Source organism: Coregonus lavaretus (assembly GCF_964263955.1).
Source record: "Coregonus lavaretus genome assembly, chromosome: 24".
Taxonomy (NCBI): Eukaryota; Metazoa; Chordata; class Actinopteri; order Salmoniformes; family Salmonidae; genus Coregonus; species Coregonus lavaretus.
The window spans coordinates 19,056,221-19,080,087 of record NC_140011.1 but is presented as its reverse complement, the minus strand read 5'-3'; the positions used below and the strand labels follow the sequence as shown (position 1 = coordinate 19,080,087).

At 41.2% G+C, this 23,867-nt stretch overlaps 1 protein-coding gene across 2 annotated transcripts in view; it reads left to right on the top strand.

Moving 5' to 3' along the window:
• The first annotated feature begins 798 nt into the window (after positions 1-798).
• Positions 799-23,867, top strand: part of LOC311100126 (serine/threonine-protein kinase ULK1-like) — a 62,837-nt gene continuing 39,768 nt past the window's right edge. For both annotated transcript variants that reach the window (XM_084140898.1, XM_084140897.1), the window contains exons 1-3: positions 799-1,492; positions 5,727-5,819; positions 5,943-5,984. In XM_084140898.1, coding sequence (XP_083997024.1) covers positions 1,403-1,492; positions 5,727-5,819; positions 5,943-5,984 — 225 coding nt within the window. In that variant the 5' untranslated portion in view covers positions 799-1,402. The remainder of the gene's footprint in view (positions 1,493-5,726; positions 5,820-5,942; positions 5,985-23,867) is intronic.

The window sequence follows — 23,867 nt, the reverse complement described above, 5'->3', positions numbered from 1 at the left end:
CAAGAGGCCCACTACTTATTACTTTTTAGCTACTTTGCAACTTCTTAGAATGTTAGCTAACCCTTCCCCTAACCCTTTTAGCTAACCCTAACCTGTTGCTGGACGTTCACATTATTTGCCCACCCATCCACCCCAACCAACCACCCTCCTTTCGTTTTTGCCTTAAGTAACCTTCTGTCTTAACAGGTATGTAACCATACCAAACGTAACCTACCATACTAATTTGAGCATCCTGGATTTACATTTACTATGTTATGTCTAGTCTATGAGACCAGGCTGTTGTGCAAGGCCCTTAACCCTAATTGCTCCTGTAATTGTCTGCTAAATTATGTGTCCTGTCTGGTTTGTCACTTGCATGACCCTCATGCAATACTAATCTATAACACATGGTGCCAGTAGAGAGACGTAAACTTGGTTTCAACTAAAGACAGTTAATGATTGACTCAGCCCATACCTGTTCTCATGAGAACATCATACAAACACTCATCATGTTATTCCACTTCCCCAAAAATGTGTATAGGCTATAAAAGATTCCATACAATTTGTGCGTTTACTTGGGCCATAATAACACTCTACATCAGTTCTGCTATCAAAGATAACAGGCCATTTCTGTTGATGTCAGCCAATTGTAGGTTAGGGTCCTATTCTTTACTTTGCTGTCCAGTTCATATGTCTAGTCTAAGTGGTTGCATGCAGAAGAGTGGGCCAACAAAAACAACAGCACGCTGATGTGACACCACCCTTACCTTGAAGTAAAAAAAAATACAGCTGTAGCTTTGTGCGCGTGCGTAACATTGCGGGGCTTGGAGAGCAATTGAAGGCTAGCACTGACCTTGTTGAGACCATCATCGATACGAGGATTCCACTGGGGGGGGGGCTGGAACTATTAGCTACTCAAGCCCATTGAAAATATAACTAAATATATGCCGCTTGCATAAATGTTATGGACTTGCGTTGGAACAAATGAAAACACATTATTGAACGTGTTGCAACGGAGCCAACGATTTCCGCTGTATACAAACAAAAACACAGAGGCTTGCCTTCTGTTTTTAAGGTGGATATTTTTTTGCTAGCAGTAAGCTAGCCTACATTGCTATTGGGGCATTGTGTCTTTGTAAACACTGCGTCAGTTGTGTTAGCTAGCTAGCTAGCTACCAAAACAAAAAAAGATGGGACTCGTATATTGTTGAAAGGAGCAGGCTGACTCCTTTCCATTCGTTACCAACATGAGAGAAGAAAGTCGTTCTTTCTTAGGAAGGCAGTTCATGGCAATCGAAAGACGGGGTGAACTTTCCTGCTGCCCCGACTTCACGGAGGATAAAGGGACATCCGAGAGAGGATATATGCGACCGTGCAACGCTTGTCATTTTACTTCAATGTAAAACTCCGAGGCTCTGGAGCGATGGAGACCGTGGGGAAATTCGAGTTCAGCAGGAAGGATTTGATAGGACACGGTGCATTTGCGGTGGTGTTCAAAGGCAGGAATAGAGAGGTGAGGGAACGATGTGGCAATGTTTTTGTGTTAATCTTTTACAAATCTAGATTGTGTCAATTTAGCTATTATCCAAAATAAATATTTGCGTCTGCATTGTTATCATTTTTATACTGTCGTACGACCTTAATTTGGCCATGCCAGCTGAAAGATGCAATCATCTGGGTTGAGGATGAAAAATATGTACAGCCATTTGCAGGTGAAATATATGCGTAATAATTTATTACAAGTGCATTATGAACCTAAATTACAATATTGGTCTTTCACAGTTTTGGTGGGTGGGTGTGTTTGATGGGGATGGTCGAACATCTAGCTTAGGGGGCTTTTGTCTATTCCAAAAGTCCAAACTTGACCATTGATCACAATGGCATGTTGAGACATGTTTGTCCAACAACAACATAGTTTATGCTGAGGAGGGAGGATTCTGGTTTATGGAGAAAATGGAAAGCCAGGCCTACCTTATTAATTCCACTGAATGTTGTTACTATTCTGTGTTGAGCAGTTAACAAAGAAACAGGGACTCATATATGCTTAATTTAGAGTTATTTATGTAACTTTAGTTGTGATACAAATGTTGGGCTGTATGTTTTGATTTTTAATAAATTCTAAGGCTGTATGATGCAACTCTAATGATGATTTGAAAAAAGTTGCATGAAAGGCATGAACTCTGCTTTGTTTCTTGCGCAGGCTGCACACACTTCATCAGTCTCTCATTCACAATTTGACAAGCTCTTGATAATGCCTCAAATTTCCTGGCGGCATCCCCTTTGTGTGGCTGTAATGCCCCCTAAAAGAATCCATGCCTTTTGCGGCCAGTGGCCGTTGTGCCCTTGGGCTGAATATAATAACTATAATTTCCTTCTCCCGGCGGCATGCTCCAAAGCACCTCTCACTCAAATGGCTCTCCATAACGATCAGGTCTTTCTCACAGGCTACAAGTGAAGACAGACACATCGGGACGCAACTGCGCGCATCCTTATCCAATTCCGAGGCGCATATTGAAGATATTAGAAGAACTGTCCACATTTACTTTTCGTCAGCCAACAAGATGAGTAGGCCTAACGAACAGCAAAAGCACTAGCCTATGTCAATCTACTATCCCCCGTGCTAAAAAAGTTGACCTATTCAATTCTGTGCGAGAAATAAATATTCCAAACATAGTCTGGGACAGTTGTGGGATGGGATAGATCCCAAATTAATACAACCACTAGCATTCCCCAAAACGTTTTTAAGCAATGAGGCTGGCTCAACAGATCAGAACGTTTTGCTTAAAATGTTGATAAACTATTAGGCTATTTCTTCACATTATGCAGTAATGCGCACATGGCAGTAGGCTATAAGCGTGAATGTTCCATTAGCGGGAAAATACCATTCTCAAAAGTGACCACAAATGCGATTTATGGATGTAATGCTTTTATTATAAAGGTACATTTTTATGGTGAAAATTATCTTCCCCAAACTAGGGGCAGGGGGAAAAAAGACATGTCATCTATGTACTTAAATAGCGAATGAAGGACGCTTTTCCCGTGTTCCATTTTCATGCCAGCCAGGTAGGCTATACTCCTGTTGTAAAGAGAAGCAATGTATTTAATATTAGGAAAGTTGAGAAATAAATATAGTAGGCCTAGCCTACAGAAAGCTGATGGGATCCTCCTGTTTTTAATAGAGGCCATCACTCTGTTTTCTCACACAATTGCATAGCCTATAGAAATGTTGCGCAACATGAGCTCATGGGCTCTCATGAAGTGTTTGATTAGATTTCCGATTACATTTGCATTAATGTCAAGAGTGATTAGCGGGACAATGGAGTGCTGAGTACCAGGCAGTTAGCAACTTTTGTAGGCTACTAATGACCATCAGCAGCATCAGAGCTTGGAGAAGCCTAATTACCGTGATTAAATGGTCATGTGGTATTTGACTGCCATCATGACATGTGACTCACCGTAATAGCCCTAGTTGTAGGAAGCAATCACTCCCCTTTTGCTGACTACAAATGATCTATAACTGTACTAATAACTCACTAACTAGCAAAGGATATGAACAAAAATGTGCACACATGGCTACATGCAGCTCTCGATTTGATCTAAAAACAACCGCATCTATTCACGACCGCTCATGCTGTGAACATAGTCCAGTTCAAAGTAAATGGCACAGATCCATATATGGATGTTTGCATATAGGCCTACTGCAGCTCTGATTGTTTATGCCGCACCGGTCTGTGTACCAGTAGCGCGTGTCAATTCAATAGAATCCTACTCCGATACGTTCTGCCTATAACAAAATCTCTTGCATAGTTTGTTTTGATATGTTCCATTAAAAGTGGTTAATATTGCGTTGATTCGATCACAATTGCCACAGTAAAGGGAAACGTTGATAGTATTAACAGGGAAAACTCTAGAACAGTGGTCACCAACCTTTTCTGAGTCAAGATCACTTCGAGTCAAAATGCAAGCTGAGATGTACCGCTCAGATAACTTAAAAAACATAAGCCTATGCAACATTAACCAATTAAAAACAGTACTGTAGTAATGAGGTTTGTGCAGTAAGCTGTAGGCCCAATACATTAACACCGCATATTGTTGTTCAGGCCATTTTAATGTTACTGGGCTGATGGTACCTGCATCTGAGGGTCTGCCTCTCAACATCCCTCCGCTCTCCCTTTCCTCCACTGACACTGACCAAAAAGGGACACTATCTTCCAGCTGATGGCAAAACTTGAGTCGCACCGCATTATTTCTGCCTCAAGCACAAATTCATGTTGTTACTCCTATGAACAGAGACAGTGAAATATTTCTCAATATTAAAAAAGACCCAAGCCGCTAATAATAACAACAAGCAAGCCTACAGATACACTTTCCTACTCATTCATTACTGCTGCAGTGCTTTTTGTAGCGCTGAGTGGAAATAGGAAGAATGTGCATTTTATGGCTTTCAGTGCTTTTGGAAAGTATTCAGACCCCTTGACTTTTTCCACAATTTGTTACGTTACAGCCTTATTCTAAAATGGATTAAATAAATAAAAGTCCTCAGCAATCTACACACATAATGTAACGTAAATTTGTTACAAATAAAAAACAGATATGGCTTATTTACATAAGTATTCAGACCCTTTGCTGTGAGACTCGAAATTGAGCTCAGGTGCATCCTGTTTCCATTGATCATCCTTGAGATGTTTCTACAACTTGATTGGAGTCAACCTGTGGTAAATTCAGTTTATTGGACATGATTTGGAAAGGCACACACCTGTCTATATAAGGTTCCACAGTTGACAGTGCATGTCAGAGCAAAAACCAAGCCATGACGTCAAAGGAATTGTCTGTAGAGCTCCAAGACAGGATTGTGTCGAGGCACAGATCTGGGGAAGGGTACCACCAAAATTCTGTGGCATTTAAGGTCCCCAAGAACACAGTAGCCTCCATCATTCTTAAATGGAAGAAGTTTGGAACCACCAAGACTCTTCCTAGTACTGGCCGGCCGGCCAAACTGAGCAATCGGTGGAGAAGGGCCTTGGTCAGGGAGGTGACCAAGAACCCGATGGTCACTCTGACAGAGCTCTAGAGTTCCTCTGTGGAGATGGGAGAACCTTCCAGAAGGACAACTATCTCTGCAGCACTCCAGCAATCAGGCCTTTATGGTAGAGTGGCCAGACGGAAGCCACTCCTCAGTAAAAGGCACATGACTCCCACAGGGAGTGGAAATGTGGAAAAAGTGAAGGGGTCTGAATACTTGTCAACACTTTGTTGACAGTGCTTAAAGAACTTAAACATAAAAACAGCATCTCTTTGCTGTATTTGTTGACAGTCTCTCTCTAGTCATGGTTTTATACGTTTTGAAATCTGAGTATCAACTTTGCTGTAGCTTTCTTTTATGCCTGCTACGTTACTGCAGACATGGTAATCTGAGCCATCTGATTGGCCAGCGGTAGCCCTATAGTGCACTTGATTTGCTCTCTGGGCCTGCCGGGAAGGCAGAGTTTGTACCCTCAGACACATGAAATGGTTCAAAATGGCAACAATTCTCCTACCCGGCGCGCAGGGCAGCTGAATCGAGTGTACCTACCGCCAACAGCCCAAGACAAAAAAATTAAAAAGGAACACAATGCTTTATTGTAGGCTACCTTACCACTTACTTATGTTCCATGCCTTTCACCTATAAGCATTCATTACATGCACCCAGAAAACATTAGGCAGAATGTGTATTATAATTGTTCATAATTATTTTTATTTGTCTATAGAAACATGACTGGGAGGTGGCTGTGAAATGCATAAACAAGAAAAACTTGGCAAAATCTCAGACCCTTTTGGGGAAAGAGATCAAGATACTCAAGGTAAGGCAACCAGTTTTATTTTCGATACATTGTATACAGTAAGACTTTCCATTTGAATAGCTGTAAACTTGCATTGTTTTTTGTTGTTGCAAAGAACAAACATTTCCCATTTATTTTCCCCAGGAACTAAAACATGAGAACATTGTTGCATTACATGACTTTCAGGTATGTATAAAGCCAAATCCTTAAAGGTGCAATATGCCGAAATCGCTCCGCCATTTCCTGGTTGCTAAAATTCTAATAGTTCGCCTAATTTCAGTTTATGTGACAAAGCAAGTGTAGAGAATCATTGTACCATCTAAACCGCTGTGAAATATATTGTCAATAACCAAAAATATTGTATTTTCAGCTGTTTGAAGCAGGTGTCAAAACCGAAAGTAGACTTAAGAACTGGAAGCATAGAAATAGCGCACATAGAACATATCTACCCCTTCTTAGACTTACTTTCAATGAGAATGACAGATCTATAACTCACATTTGTATGTGAATTTGGAAGCTGCAACATGTAACTTTTTGGACGACCCAACCAAATTCACACATAAATAGGAGTTATAGATCTGTCATTCGCATTGAAACCAAGTCTGAAGCGGTAGATCTGTTCTGTGTGCGCTATTTCTATGCTTCCCGGTCTTAAGTTTCATTTTGCCATCTTTTACTTTGGGTTTTGTACACCAGCTTCAAACAGCTGAAAATAAATATTTTGGGTTATTGAAAATATATTTCACAGCTGTTTGTATGGTACAATGATTCTCTACACTTGTTTTGTCACATAAACTGAAGTTAGGTTAACTATTCGAAATGCATTTTTTTACCCACTTTTGTTTCATGTCATCTTTGTTGCATTACTTGCTGGTTGTTACACAAGTTTGTTGTTCTGTACTGAGCTTTTCTGTACAATTCATTTATCAACCGTTATACAACAGGTGGCACTAATCCTGAATGCTGATTGGTTAAAACTGCATTCCAGCTGGTGTCTATTTCGCAAGTTACCACCGGCTAAATCTATGACGTTAAAATGCCTATTTACTCTGTTCCATCTGACTGCGCAATCCACTGTCTCATCAGCCCAGCCAGGCAATTTATAAACTTGATCTCCACTATAAAAAGCATCTAGACATTATCTCACATTTCTTTTAGACTAACATTTAGTTTTCAACAGCAGAGATTTGTATAAACCCTGCTGTCTGTCTCTCCGACATTTGCAACATTGTTTCAATATTCAAATTCGATCTCCAGCTGTCCCATAGTAATGAATGTGTCGGGTGTCGGGACGAGACAGACTGGCAGGCAGCGTTTCTCAGCCAGTCGAAATCATGAATCAGCTGGCATAATTTTTATGGACATATACAAATAAATTTCAATTGAAAAAAGGTAAAAGAAACGAAGTGCAGCTAGTTTGCAGTCTTTCCAGCTTTAGTTTGAAGTGATTGTGTTAGCTGTGTTGTTGGCTAGCTCCTCTGAACAACAGTGTCCTGATGAGAGAGCACATTTTCTATGCCAGGCGAAATTGTGCCTCATTAGCTCATTGTTATGGATCTATCCAAATAAATGTAACTAGAAAACAGCTTAAACAAGTGCAAATGCAGCTAATTTGTTGTTATTCTGGCTGCACTGTTTGACGTGACTGGAAATTAGCCGTAGTTGGCTAGCTAGCAAGCAAGGGATAAGAACGTTGCCAGCCAGTATGGCAATGGAACATTTAGAACAAATGGCTGGGTCCATAGATACATAACAAAAAGACTGAATGACTGGGTCGTCTCTCTGGCAACCGAACCGATAGAACGAACGACCAGCCGGCTTGGGTAGCAACCCTAGATTTGTGTCGGGACTATATCTTGTGGAAGAATGAAATAGTATTAATTAATTAATCAAAATAATGTTTTTAATTAAAATATGTTAACCATTATTTGAATATGTTGGTAACCCGTTGTATTTGGCACTCCAAACACCGGCTTCTCGGGCATTATCACTTACAGTGGGGAAAAAAAGTATTTAGTCAGCCACCAATTGTGCAAGTTCTCTCACTTAAAAAGATGAGAGAGGCCTGTAATTTTCATCATAGGTACACATCAACTATGACAGACAAAATGAGAAAAAAAAATCCAGAAAATCACATTGTAGGATTTTTAATGAATTTATTTGCAAATGATGGTGGAAAATAAGTATTTGGTCAATAACAAAAGTTTCTCAATACTTTGTTATATACCCTTTGTTGGCAATGGCACAGGTCAAACGTTTTCTGTTTCATGCTGAAAGACCCAGCCACGTTTCATCTTCAATGCCCTTGCTGATGGACGGAGGTTTTCACTCAAAATCTCACGATACATGGCCCCATTCATTCTTTCCTTTACACGGATCAGTCGTCCTGGTCCCTTTGCAGAGAAACAGCCCCAAAGCATGATGTTTCCACCCCCATGCTTCACAGTAGGTATGGTGTTCTTTGGATGCAACTCAGCATTCTTTGTCCTCCAAACACGACGAGTTGAGTTTTTACCAAAAAGTTATATTTTGGTTTCATCTGACCATATGACATTCTCCCAATTCTCTTCTGGATCATCCAAATGCACTCTAGCAAACTTCAGACGGGCCTGGACATGTACTGGCTTAAGCAGGGGGCACTGCAGGATTTGAGTCCCTGGCGGCGTAGTGTGTTACTGATGGTAGGTTTTGTTACTTTGGTCCCAGCTCTCTGCAGGTCATTCACTAGGTCCCCCCGTGTGGTTCTGGGATTTTTGCTCACCGTTCTTGTGATCATTTTGACCCCACGGGGTGAGATCTTGCGTGGAGCACCAGATCGAGGGAGATTATCAGTGGTCTTGTATGTCTTCCATTTCCTAATAATTGCTCCCACAGTTGATTTCTTAAAACCAAGCTGCTTACCTATTGCAGATTCAGTCTTCCCAGCCTGGTGCAGGTCTACAATTTTGTTTCTGGTGTCCTTTGAAAGCTCTTTCGTCTTGGCCATAGTGGAGTTTGGAGTGTGACTGTTTGAGGTTGTGGACAGGTGTCTTTTATACTGATAACAAGTTTAAACAGGTGCCATTAATACAGGTAACGAGTGGAGGACAGAGGATCCTCTTAAAGAAGAAGTTACAGGTCTGTGAGAGCCAGAAATCTTGCTTGTTTGTAGGTGACCAAATACTTATTTTCCACCATAATTTGCAAATAAATTCGTAAAAAATCCTACAATGTGATTTTCTGGATATTTTTTCCTCAATTTGTCTGTCATAGTTGACGTGTACCTATGATGAAAATTACAGGCCTCTCTCATCTTTTTAAGTGGGAGAACTTGCACAACTGGTGGCTGACTAAATACTTTTTTTCCCCACTGTAAATAGGCCTGTTTATTTTTGTGCATCTCTAAAATAGTTAGCCAATTCTCTACATTTTTATTGTTATTCATGGTCCTACACATGAAAGCATTAGCAACCGTGAACACTAGAGCAGCTTCAAAAGATACACGTCTTACAACCAGGGTTGAGTAGGTTACTTTTTAAATTTAATCCGTTACAGTTACTAGTTACCTGTCTAAAATTGTAATCAGTCACGTAGTTTTTGGATTACCTAAACTCAGTAACGTAATCTGATTACTTTCAGTTACTTTTGGATTACTTCACCCGTAAAACACATAAGAAGAAAAAAAAGATTACCAATTTACCAACATTTATTGCAGGATGTTTGAGCCACTAAGCAGAGCCACATTAGAACACATCACAAAACATTGTGACAAAAATGTATTTAAGCCCTGTATACCTGCCTCTAACATGCATCCTTCATCCTGATCTTGTCCATTTAGCCTACACCTATAAGATCTGATCACAGTCAGACCACAATGCGTCTTTTAGTCATGTACACCTGTCTAAAAATGTGGGCACACAGACAATGTGCAGGACAAATGATAACCAGGTATAAGTAAGGGCTTAAGTAACACCGCAACATGGATGGTGCCAAACACTTATCCCACGGGACACCAGTACAAAAAAGTATGAAAATGCAACTTAGTTAGTTAGCTAGCTAGCTAACTAAGTTTGCAACAGCCCTGACAGTGAGCATCTACAACCCCACATTTGGTTGGTCCGGACAGGACCAAGTAACAATCTGATTCACAAGTTGGGAAATCAAATTACAGCAGTTGAAGGACAATTTCCGTATTTAGGACACTAATCTGTATTTATCATATAAATGCCATTTTATAAAGGGGTGAAGACACTTGAAAAAAAACATTCACTAGGTTGAGTAACTTACATGAAGCAGCGTTCGTCTTCCTGAGCATCTTCTGGAAATTTGGTGCAAGTTGGCAACACGAACAAAGGTTAAATAAAACATACACGTCCTTTTACAAGCTGCAAAGACCTTGTTATCATGGTGCAGGTCTGTAGATGTTGTAGAAACAAATATTGTGTCATTTGAAACTTTGCACGTTCATGCGCAAACATGGAAGTTTGCGCACTTATGTCCGATATTGTCTCAACACGGCAAAACTTACCGCCACAGATCATTGCAGATAAAGTTTAGAATTACAAAATGTTCATTTCTACAACATCTACAGACCTGCACCATGATAACGAGAACTTTGCAGCTTGTAAAAGTACATATTTGTGTGTTTTGGAGTGTTTGTTACTGTTTCCATCTCGGGAAGATGCTCAGGAAGACAACTGCTGCTGCGGGTAAGTTACTCAAAACCTAGTGATATTTCAAAAAAATTATTCACCCTTCTATAACATGGCATTTATATGATTAGGGTCTTAAATACTGAAATTTTATTTTAATTTGTATAGTAGAGCACAATAAAGAACATACTGTACTGTATAATGTAATGTACTAAAGTCTAGTTTGTGCATGCTAGCTTACTCAATCATACACCATAACATACAAGTGCATTGATACATAACATTAAAGTTATGCAGTGGCAACACAGCTAACACTCTTACACACATTGTTTTAAAACTAGCTCAAATCTTAAATGATTGTTGCCCAAAGGAGTCTTGTAAAGACAAAATAGAAACATGACTTGCAAATTACAACAAGCCCTATAAACAGGGCCACATCAGAACACTGAAAACATTGTAACAGAAACTAGTCTCTAAGACAGCAACATTGATGGTGCAAAAAAACACTTGTCCGGCTTAATGACAACATATTTGTAATGAAAATTGACCACTACTATCGTCATCTGATCACTTGGTAAAAATATAATAAAAATACGAGCTAGATTCCCCAGCGCAGCTGATCCTAATTGCAACTAACTTAACTTAATTGCAACTAACTAACTAACTAAACTTAATTGCAACTAACACCAGAGAACCCCCCCGTTACAAATGTAGGGTTTATGCTGTAGTATTGGATCAGAACCCCACCAAGAGTATCTAAATATTGTCCAACCTCTCCCTTCTTTGTCTACTTTCCTTGCGACCACCATTTCGATCCCCTGACAGATGGAACCATCTTTTGACGCTTTTTCCCACTTTGTCGGTTGCATCGGACGTGAGCCGGTTTCTCCTCACCGCAGCTTTAAATGAAAATTGGGGAATAAAGAATAATTGGTTTATTTAGATGTTTCTTTCGATGCTTTCTAGTATTCATGAAGGACTTTGGCAACAGTAGAACATTAACTTACAATTAACTATCTCTTTGAGCTGCAGTTGGCACAAGGGCACCTTTCCATTGATTCTCCTTCAGTTCATTGAAAGATCATGGGAGATTATGTGTGCCACACATTCTTTCACATCACAGCCACCTTTCAATCCCAAATAGTCAATCTGTAACCACATAGACAACAGAAATGTGACCATAACATTTGGATATTTTATGTCAATATTAAGTAATTCACCTAATTTTAATAGCCTATTGGCTGCTGAAAAACTAGTAACAGTTTTTTTCCAATATCAAAAACACAAACACTATCTTAGTTTTGGATAACTAAGGCTCCATACAGATCTGGATATTGGTTATGTCTCGGCTAATAATACCACAAACTTTTAAAGCATAATTATAATGGCTGACTAGGTCAAGAGATGGAAATGCAAAAAGAGATCTCACCATCTTTTGCCTAAACTCTCTGCTGGCCTTCAGCTCCCCATCAAGATGTTCCATTTGTTGAACACTGCCTACTGGAAAAAGACCATCAGGTAGGTCTTCTTGCAGGACCCTTCTGCCTCTCTGGTCTTGAACGGTTAGAAAAATATTCTAAGTTGTTCTAATATAATTTCCTGCTTTGTCAGAAGATTCAGGAGCAGAGCTGAAAAACATGAAGGGTCTTACAGTCTTTGAAACAATAAATAAACACAAACAGAACAGCAATCTTCTCCATGCAATAGTGATGTTTTTACTGTCATTGCGCTGAGAACAATTCCTGGTCTGCCCTCTAATTATGAAACATGTATACGTGTTTCAGAGTAAACTTAATTATTTTCAAAGTATTTGAAGACCAAGAGGAATTATGAAAGCCCAAAACAGATCTATCTCTATTATACGTTTTTGAAAAGAGAATTGAGCATTTTGAAAACCCTGTAAATTACTGAAACCAACTCTTTTTGCGTATTTTAGGGTTGTCTTTCGTAGTTGCGTATTTTGACTTCAAATTGTGTAGATAATACACAAAATGTGTACAGGTTGGCAGGTTTGTGGAAAGTTACCACCTGTTTTATAACATGTACATGCAGTATATCTGTTGACAGTCAGTAAAAACAAAAACTCATTTATCTATACCCACAGGGCATAGATAACAATAACCTGGCAAATTATCAAACTAATAAAGCCTAAAAGAAAAAGCTGTCAAACTCGTGTTGGTCAGCATGTAAAGCTGGGTAGTGTGCAGCTTGAGTAGACAACGCATGAAAGAAGGAGAGGAGAGTATGCGTCAGCTGTCACATAAGATGGGAGGTATTTTTCGGAAAGTAAAAATAATGTAATATAAATAAGAAAGCCTTTTTTCTGAACTGGCGATTCGCTATGTTTAAATAAGAGAGGCGTGTCTTCTGGAGTCTGATGGCCCAAGAGAGTTATGTCTTCTGGAGTCTGATGGCCCAGGAGAGGCGTGTCTTCTGGAGTCTGATGGCCCAGGAGACGTATGTCCTCTAGAGTCGAATCCATGCCTCTCCAGGTTGCTGCTGAGTTTTTGCGGCCTTAACAACATCATCGATTTTATAGGGAGGCCATAGGCATACACCATCTTTGACCCACAATGCGGGTACCACCGCCAAATTGTTAGTTTCAGTAAATAAAACAATGTGATACATTTCCTAAAGGGAGACAAAAATAGGAACACTATCAGTACATTATAACATGTAATCCCTCAATAGACAGCCTCGTATTTTATACTCAAAATAATTTGGTTAAAATGATACTGTACATTACAGATATTACTGCTTTTATTGGAATAGTTCACTATTTTACAACTTTATATTAGATAGTTCTCCGACAACCATTACACACTTCAGCTAACTTTAGTCACCACTAGCTAAAAAAAGATTTATGTGATGGGATCATGTGAGCATGTTTAAAAATTAAATATGCTCATATGCACCCATCAACAAAGTTAGTAGCAACATCACTTTTCTAGGTAAAGTAGGTATACTTACAAAAATATATTACAGGGAATCGTCAGTGAGTTGAATCGGGTTCCAGTCCTAGGACGGAGTGCAAAAGAGGATAAACCACATGTCCGTTATGTAGTGGCAACCTCACATATTTCTGCAGATGTTTTACCTGAAAGCACTGAATTCTTGAGGACAGGTTAGAAACTTCAGATTCTTAACTCCCTGGAGTCAAGAGGATACTTTGTCTGTATTCTTTACCCAAAATGTACACTTTGCCCTCTGTAGAAATTACATTCAGGACAGAACAAACTTTGTTATCAATTCTGATACAGCCATTTCTCTCTGAGGTTCTGTCGACTAATCCATCAATCAACAGCTCCTTGAACTGATGCACTACTCCAGCGAAACTCTGTGGCACAGGATATTCCTTGCTGCTCTTCTTCATCAACATAACTAGACTTTAACTTATCAAATTCTGACAGTCGGCGGATCACTTGAGTTAAAGGACCGTGTGGCCTTCTGACCATTCTTTTTAGTTTCCCCAATACATTTTCAAAGGGAAAGCCTGATATCAGATCTAAATGTCCATGTATTTTGACAGCTTCGCTCAGTTGTACCAAGCCATGTATGTTATAAACGATAAATTCCTGACCATACAGTTGTCCAAAGTGCTGAACAAATGAGACAACTAATGTGTTGGCTAGGTCATTCATTGTTAAACAATATTCAGGACTCGCTAAAAGATATACAGAACCAGTCAAAAGTTTGGACACACCTACTCATTCAAGGGTTTTTCTTTATTTTTGCTATTTTCTACATTGTAGAAAAATAGTGAAGACATAAAAACAATGGAATTACACATATTGAATCATGTAGTAACCAAAAAAGTGTTAAACAAATCCTAATATATTTTATATTTGAGATTCTTCAAAGTAGCCTTGATGACAGCTTTGCACACTCTTGGCATTCTCTCAACCAGCTTCATGAGGTAGTCACCTGGAATGCTTTTCCAACAGTCTTGAAGGAGTTCCCACATATGCTGAGCACTTGTTGGCTTCTTTTCCTTCACTCTGCGATCCGACTCATCCCAAACCATCTCAATTGGGTTGAGGTTGGGTGATTGTGGAGGCCAGGTCATTTGATGCAGCACTCCATCACTCTCCTTCTTGGTCTAATAGCCCTTACACAGCCTGGAGGTGTGTTTTGGGTCATTGTCCTGTTGAAAAACAAATGATAGTCCCACTAAGCGCAAACCAGATAGGATGGCGTATCGCTGAAGAATGCTGTGGTAGCCATGCTGGTTAAGTGTGCCTTGAATTCTAAATAAATCACAGACAGTGTCACCAGCAAAGCACCATCACACTACCTCCTCCATGCTTCACCGTGGGAACCACACATGCAGAGATCATCCGTTCACCTACTCTGCGTCTCACAAAGACACGGCGGTTGGAACCAAAAATCTCAAATTTGGACTCATCAGACCAAAGGACAGATTTCCACCGGTCTAATGTCCATTGTTCGTGTTTCTTGGCCCAAGCAAGTTTCTTATTATTATTGGTGTCCTTTAGTATTGGTTTCTTTGCAGCAATTCGACCATGAAGGCCTCATTCATGCAGTCTCCTCTGAACAGTTGATCAAATAAAATAAAATGTTATTTGCCTCATGCGCCGAATACAACAGGTGTAGACCTTACAGCGAAATGCTTACTTACAAGCCCTTAACCAACAATGCAGTTTTTATGAAGAAAAAAAATAACAAGTGTTAAGTAAAAAATAGATAAATAAAAAATAGCAAATAATTAAAGAGAAGCAGTAAAATAAAATAACAGTAGAGAGACTAAATACAGGGGGTACTGGTACAGAGTCAATGTGCGGGAGCACCGGTTAGTCGAGGTAATTGAGGTAATATGTACAGTTGAAGTCGGAAGTTTACATACACTTAGGTTGGAGTCATTATAACTATTTTTCCAACCACTCCACAAATTTCTTGTTAACAAACTATAGTTTTGGCAAGTCGGTTAGGACATCTACTTTGTGCATGACACAAGTAATTTTTCCAACAATTGTTTACTGACAGATTATTTCACTTATAATTCACTGCATCACAATTCCAGTGTGTCAGAAGTTTACATACACTAAGTTGACTGTGCCTTTAAACAGCTTGGAAAATTCCAGAAAATGATGTCATGGCATTAGAAGCTTCTGATAGGCTAATTGACATCATTTGAGTCAATTGGAGGTGTACCTGTGAATGTATTTCAAGGCCTACCTTCAAACTCAGTGCCTCTTTGCTTGACATCATGGAAAAATGAAAAGAAATCAGCCAAGACCTCAGAAACAAAAATTGTAGACCTCCACAAGTCTGGTTCATCCTTGGGAGCAATTTCCAAATGCCTGAAGGTACCCGTTCATCTGTACAAACAATAGTACACAAGTATAAACACCATGGGACCACGCAGCCGTCATACCGCTCAGGAAGGAGACGCGTTCTGTCTCGTAGAGATTAACGTACTTTGGTGCGAAAAGTGCAAATCAATCCCAGAACAACAGCAAAAGGACCTTGTGAAGATGCTGGAGGAAACAGGTACACAAATATCTATAACCACAGTAAAACGAGTCCTATATTGACATAACCTGAAAGGCCGCTCAGCAAGGAAGAAGCCACTGCTCCAAAACCGCCATAAAAAAGCCAGACTACGGTTTGCAACTGCACATGGGGACAAAGATTGTACTTTTTGGAGAAATGTCCTCTGGTCTGATGAAACAAAAATTGAACTGTTTGGCCATAATGACCATCGTTAAGTTTGGAGGAAAAAGGGGGTTGCTTGCAAGCCGAAGAACACCATCCCAACCGTGAAGCACGGGGGTGGCAGAATCATGCTGTGGGGGTGCTTTGCTGCAGGAGGGACTGGTGCACTTCACAAAATAGATGGCATTATGTGGATATATTGAAGCAACATCTCAAGACATCAGTCAGGAAGTTAAAGCTTGGTTGCAAATGGGTCTTCCAAATGGACAATGACCCCAAGCACACTTCCAAAGTTGTGGCAAAATGGCTTAAGGACAACAAAGTCAAGGTATTGGAGTGGCCATCACAAAGCCCTGACCTCAATCCTATAGAACATTTGTGGGCAGAACTGAAAAAGCGTGTGCGAGCAAGGAGGCCTACAAACCTAACTCAGTTACACCAGCTCTGTCAGGAGGAATGGGCCAAAATTCACCCAACTTATTGTGGGAAGCTTGTGGAAGGCTAACCAAAACGTTTGACCCCAAGTTAAACAATTTAAAGGCAATGCTGCCAAATACTAATTGAGTTTATGTAAACTTCTGACCCATGGGAATGTGATGAAAGAAATAAAAGCTTAAATAAATAATTCTCTCTACTATTATTCTGACATTTCACATTCTTAAAATAAAGTGGTGATCCTAACTAACCTAAGACAGGGAATTTTTACTAGGATTAAATGTCAGGAATTGTGAAAAACTGAGTTTTTAAATGTATTTGGCTAAGGTGTATGTAAACTTCCGACTTCAACTGTACATGTGGGTAGAGTTAAAGTGACTATGCGTAGATAATAAACAGAGTATCAGCAGCGTAAAAGAGGGGGTGGGGTGTGGGGACATTGCAAATAGTCCGGGTAGCCATAATTCGCTGTTCTGGAGTCTTATGGCTTGGGGGTAGAAGCTGTTAAGAAGCCTTTTGGACCTAGACTTGGTGCTCCGGTACCGCTTGCTGTGCGTTAGCAGAGAGAACAGTCTATGACTAGGGTGGCTGGAGTCTTTGGCAATTTTGAGGGCCTTCCTCTGACACCGCCTGGTATAGAGGTCATGGATGGCAGGAAGCTTGGCCCCAGTGATGTACTGGGCCGTACGCACTACCCTCTGTAGTGCCTTGCGGTCGGAGGCCGAGCAGTTGCCATACCAGGCGGTGATGCAACCAGTCAGGATGCTCTCGATGGTGTAGCTGTATAACTTTTTGAGGATCTGAGGACCCATGCCAATGTCTCCTGAGGGGGAATAGGCTTTGTCGTGCCCTCTTCATGACTGTCTTGGTGTGTTTGGACCATGATAGTTTGTTGGTGATGTGGACACCAAGGAACTTGAAGCTCTCAACCTGTACCACTACAGCCCCGTAGATGAGATTGAGGGCGTGCTCAGTCCTCTTTTTTTTCCCAATAGTCCATAATCATCTCCTTTGTCTTGATCACGTTGAGGGAGAGGTTGTTGTCCTGGCACCACACGGCCAGGTCTCTGACCTCCTCCCTATAGGCTGTCTCATCGTTGTATGTGATCAGACCTACCACTGTTGTGTCGTCGGGAAAAACGTAATGATGGTGTTGGAGTCGTGCCTGGCCATGCAGTCATGGGTGAACAGGGAGTACAGGAGGGGACTGAGCACGCACCCCTGAGGGGCCCCCGTGTTGAGGATCAGCGTGTCAGATGTGTTGTTACCTACCCTTACCACCTGGGGGTGGCCCGTCAGGAATTCCAGGATCCAGTTGCAGACGGAGGTGTTTAGTCCCATGGTCCTTAGCTTAGTGATGAGCTTTGAGGGCACTATGGTGTTGAACGCTGAGCTGTAGTCAATGAATAGCATTCTCACGTAGGTGTTCCTCTTGTCCAGGTGGGAAAGGGCGGTTTGGAGTGCAATAGAAATTGCATCATCTGTGGATCTGTTGGGGCGGTATGCAAATTTGAGTGGGTCTAGGGTTTCTGGGATAATGGTGTTGATGTGAGCCATGACCAGCCTTTCAAAGCACTTCATGGCTACAGACGTGAGTGCTACGGGTCGGTAGTCATTTAGGCAGGTTATCTTAGTGTTCTTAGTGTTCTGTGGTCCTCTGTAGCTCAGCTGGTAGAGCACGGCGCTTGTAACGCCAAGGTAGTGGGTTCGATCCCCGGGACCACCCATACACAAAAAAAAAAAAAAGAAATGTATGCACGCATGACTGTAAGTCGCTTTGGATAAAAGCGTCTGCTAAATGGCATATTATTATTATTATTATTATTATTTATTATTATTCTTTGGCACAGGGACTATGGTGGTCTGCTTGAAACATGTTGTTATTACAGACTCAGTCAGGGACATGTTGAAAATATCAGTGAAGACACTTGCCAGTTGGTCAGCGCAAGCTCGGAGTACACGTCCTGGTAATCCGTCTGGCCCTGCGGCCTTGTAAATGTTGACCTGCTTAAGTCTTACTCACATCGGCTACGGAGAACGTGATCACATACAGTGAGGAGAACAAGTATTTGATACACTGCCGATTTTGCAGGTTTTCCTACTTACAAAGCATGTAGACGTCTGTAATTTTTATCATAGGTACACTTCAACTGTGAGAGACGGAAAATCACATTGTATGATTTTTAAGTAATTAATTTGCATTTTATTGCATGACATAAGTATTTGATACATCAGAAAGCAGAAGTATATTTGGTACAGAAACCCGTGTTTGCAATTACAGAGAACATACGTTTCCTGTAGGTCTTGACCAGGTTTGCACACACTGCAGCACAGACCTTGTCCACATCCATTCAGGTTTCGGGGCTGTCGCTGGGCAATTTGGACTTTCAGCTCCCTCCAAAGATGTTCTATTGGGTTCAGGTCTGGAGACTGGCTAGGCCACTCCAGGACCTTGAGATGCTTCTTACGGAGCCACTCCTTAGTTGCCCTGGCTGTGTGTTTCGGGTCGTTGTCATGCTGGAAGACCCAACCACGACCCATCTTCAATGCTCTTACTTAGGAAAGGAGGTTGTTGGCCAAGATCTCGCGATACATGGCCCCATCCATCCTCCCCTCAATACGGTGCAGTCGTCCTGTCCCCTTTGCAGAAAAGCATCCCCAAAGAATGATGTTTCCACCTCCATGCTTCACGGTTGGGATGGTGTTCTTGGGGTTGTACTCATCCTTCTTCTTCCTCCAAACACGGCGAGTGGAGTTTAGACCAAGAAGCTCTATTTTTGTCTCATCAGACCACATGACCTTCTCCCATTCCTCCTCTGGATCATCCAGATGGTCATTGGCAAACTTCAGACGGACCTGGACATGCGCTGGCTTGAGCAGGGGGACCTTGCGTGCGCTGCAGGATTTTAATCCATGACGGCGTAGTGTGTTACTAATGGTTTTCTTTGAGACTGTGGTCCCAGCTCTCTTCAGGTCATTGACCAGGTCCTGCCGTGTAGTTCTGGGCTGATCCCTCACCTTCCTCATGATCATTGATGCCCCACGAGGTGAGATCTTGCATGGAGCCCCAGACCGAGGGTGATTGACCGTCATCTTGAACTTCTTCCATTTTCTAATAATTGCGCCAACAGTTGTTGCCTTCTCACCAAGCTGCTTGCCTATTGTCCTGTAGCCCATCCCAGCCTTGTGCAGGTCTACCATTTTATCCCTGATGTCCTTACACAGCTCTCTGGTCTTGGCCAGTGTGGAGAGGTTGGAGTCAGTTTGATTGAGTGTGTGGACAGGTGTATTTTATACAGGTAACGAGTTCAAACAGGTGCAGTTAATACAGGTAATGAGTGGAGAACAGGAGGGCTTCTTAAAGAAAAATGAACAGGTCTGTGAGAGCCAGAATTCTTACTGGTTGGTAGGTGATCAAATACTTATGTCATGCAATAAAATGCAAATTAATTACTTAAAAATCATACAATGTGATTTTCTGGATTTTTGTTTTAGATCCCGTCTCTCACAATTGAAGTGTACCTATGATAAAAATTACAGACCTCTACATGCTTTGTAAGTAGGAAAATCTGCAAAATCGGCAGTGTATCAAATACTTGTTCTCCCCACTGTAGTCATCCGGAAAAGCTGATGCTCTCATGCATGCTTCAGTGTTGCTTGCCTCGAAGCGAGCATAGAAGTGATTTAACTTGTCTGGTAGGCTTGTGTTACTGGACAGCTCGCGGCTGTACTTTCCTTTGTAGTCTGTAATAGTTTTCAAGCCCTGCCACATCCAACGAGCGTCAGCGCCAGTGTAGTACGATTCGATCTTAGTCCTGTATTGACTCTTTGCCTGTTTGATGGTTCGTCCAAGGGCATAGTGGGATTTCTCATAAGCGTCCAGGTTAGAGTCCCGCTCCTTGAAAGCAGCAGCTCTACCCTTTAGCTCAGTGCGGATGTTGCCTGTAATCCATGGCTTCTGGTTGGGGTATGTACGTACGGTCACTGTGGGGACGACATCATCGATGCACTTATTGATGAAGCCAGTGACTGATGTGGTATACTCCTCAATGCTATTGGAAGAATCCCGGAACATATTCCAGTCTGTGCTAGCAAAACAGTCCTGTAGCTTAGCATCTGCGTCATCTGACCACTTCCTTATTAACCGAGTCACTGGTGCTTCCTGCTTTAGTTTTTGCTTATAAGCAGGAATCAGGAGGATAGAGTTATGGTCAGATTTGCCAAATGGAGGGCAAGGGAGAGCTTTGTACGCATCTCTGTGTGTGGAGTAAAGGTGTTCAAGAGTTTGTTAAGCAAATTGACTATTCCAAAGTAGTGAAATGAGTCACCAGCCAGTGTCTCAATTTTGTACAACATTTTTGTGCCCAGTAAAGATCGGCCATCTTTGGGAAGAAAATGATGGTAAATTCAAAGACCAAGGCCAAAACAACAAGCAACACTGGGGACGCTTCAATCGCCTGTGAGGAGGCATGAAATATTCAAAAGGTAGCTCGAGATATACAGTGGGGAGAACAAGTATTTGATACACTGCCTATTTTGCAGGTTTTCCTACTTACAAAGCATGTAGAGGTCTGTAATTTTTATCATAGGTACACTTCAACTGTGATAGACGGAATCTAAAACAAAAATCCAGAAAATCACATTGTATGATTTTTAAGTTATTAATTTGCATTTTATTGCATGACATAAGTATTTGATCACCTACCAACCAGTAAGAATTCCGGCTCTCACAGACCTGTTAGTTTTTCTTTAAGAAGCCCTCCTGTTCTCCACTCATTACCTTTATTAACTGCACCTGTTTGAACTCGTTACCTGTATAAAATACACCTGTCCACACACTCAATCAAACAGACTCCAACCTCTCCACAATGGCCAAGACCAGAGAGCTGTGTAAGGACATCAGGGATAAAATGGTAGACCTGCACAAGGCTGGGATGGGCTACAGGACAATAGGCAAGCAGCTTGGTGAGAAGGCAACAACTGTTGGCGCAATTATTAGAAAATGGAAGAAGTTCAAGATGACGGTCAATCATCCTCGGTCTGGGGCTCCATGAAAGATCTCACCTTGTGGGGCATCAATGATCATGAGGAAGGTGTGGGATCAGCCCAGAACTACACGGCAGGACCTGGTCAATGACCTGAAGAGAGCTGGGACCACAGTCTCAAAGAAAACCATTAGTAACACACTACGCCGTCATGGATTAAAATCCTGCAGTGCACGCAAGGTCCCCCTGCTCAAGCCAGCGCATGTCCAGGCCCGTCTGAAGTTTGCCAATGACCATCTGGATGATCCAGAGGAGGAATGGGAGAAGGTCATGTGGTCTGATGAGACAAAAATATAGCTTTTTGGTCTAAACTCCACTCGCCGTGTTTGGAGGAAGAAGAAGGATGAGTACAACCCCAAGAACACCATCCCAACCGTGAAGCATGGAGGTGGAAACATCATTCTTTGGGGATGCTTTTCTGTAAAGGGGACAGGACGACTGCACCGTATTGAGGGGAGGATGGATGGGGCCATGTATCGTGAGATCTTGGCCAACAACCTCCTTCCCTCAGTAAGAGCATTGAAGATGGGTTGTGGCTGGGTCTTCCAGCATGACAACAACCCGAAACACACAGCCAGGGCAACTAAGGAGTGGCTCCGTAAGAAGCATCTCAAGGTCCTGGAGTGGCCTAGCCAGTCTCCAGACCTGAACCCAATAGAAAATCTTTGGAGGGAGCTGAAAGTCTGTATTGCCCAGCGACAGCCCCGAAACCTGAAGGATCTGGAAAAGGTCTGTATGGAGGAGTGGGCCAAAATCCCTGCTGCAGTGTGTGCAAACCTGATCAAGACCTACAGGAAACGTATGATCTCTGTAATTGCAAACAAAGGTTTCTGTACCAAATATTAAGTTCTGCTTTTCTGATGTATCAAATACTTATGTCATGCAATAAAATGCAAATAAATTACTTAAAAATCATACAATGTGATTTTCTGGATTTTCACAGTTGAAGTGTACCTATGATAAAAATTACAGACCTCTACATGCTTTGTAAGTAGGAAAACCTGCAAAATCGGCAGTGTGTCAAATACTTGTTCTCCCCACTGTATAAGACAAAAAAAAACATAAACAGTGCAGAACACAACTGTTATATTTTCAAGTAAGAATATTTATTAATATTAATATTGAATAATACAAATATTTAGCTTTCGTTTATTGTCATGGTTAAGTGATTATATGATCTCTGTACCAGCACTAAACAGTTAACATAAGACGTGTTGGGCCTCGATACACGCTAAAAGCAACATTCTAACAGTAATTAAACATTCTATGCTGTATTTTTGGTTGTGTTTATTAAGGTTTAGGTAACATTAGAATAGAAATAGAATTCAAGTTACTGTGGGCTGTATGTTGGGTAATGGAGAGGAGCAGGTCCTACTGTCAGAAGGAGGGTCAACAGGGGAATGGCATACAACATTATTATGACATGCCCTACTAAAACAGTTATGTTTGTGATACTAACATTTTTAACAACAAAAAGTAAAGAGGGAGACTTTACCTTAAATGGCAAGTAGCAGAAACTCTTCCCGCCTTCTCGTCTATATAGTAACGTCAGTTACATGCTAATGTTTGCCAAGCTAACACACATTATTTAGCTAGGTAACTAGCTAGCTATAACAGAACACTAGCCAAGCACACATATCTATCTTCATAGGACTGTTACTAGACAGCTACAAACATAAAACGTTTATCAAATAGCATTAGCTATATTTAGCTAGCTACAGTACTCACCCTTTAATAGCTAGCATCCACAGTAGTGGCCCCTTGACAGCTAACTCACACAACCTAAAAGAAAAATTATAACTAGCTAGTGCGTAGCTAGCTACTAGCTAGTACACCTGCTCATTTTACTTGGGCAGCTAAGGACATGTTAACTTAGCTAGCTAGCTATCACAAAGAACAGGCCTGTGAGGTACACAGTTGTCTGTGTGGTATGTGCTGCAGTTTACTGGGCTCTTTGGCTCTGTGACACACATGAGTGGCGTGGTAGGGAGGAGAGGAAAAGTATAGGTTATTCCTACTGTCTTTATGACTGCGGCAGACTGCCATCTGTCAACAAGATACAGTATTTCAAAGGAGTATAACAATTGTTATGATTGCGTAATTCAAATCTGGTATTGGAATAAGAATCAAGAGATCTTCAATCCAAGCTTAATTTATTATATGCAAAATGTATGTATGATAAGTATGAAAGTTCGTATACGGGCTCACTGACAAACCACGCAGGGCCGACAGAGAACTAAAATTATTGTTTACAGATTCTTTCTCAAATACTCTGACAGAAA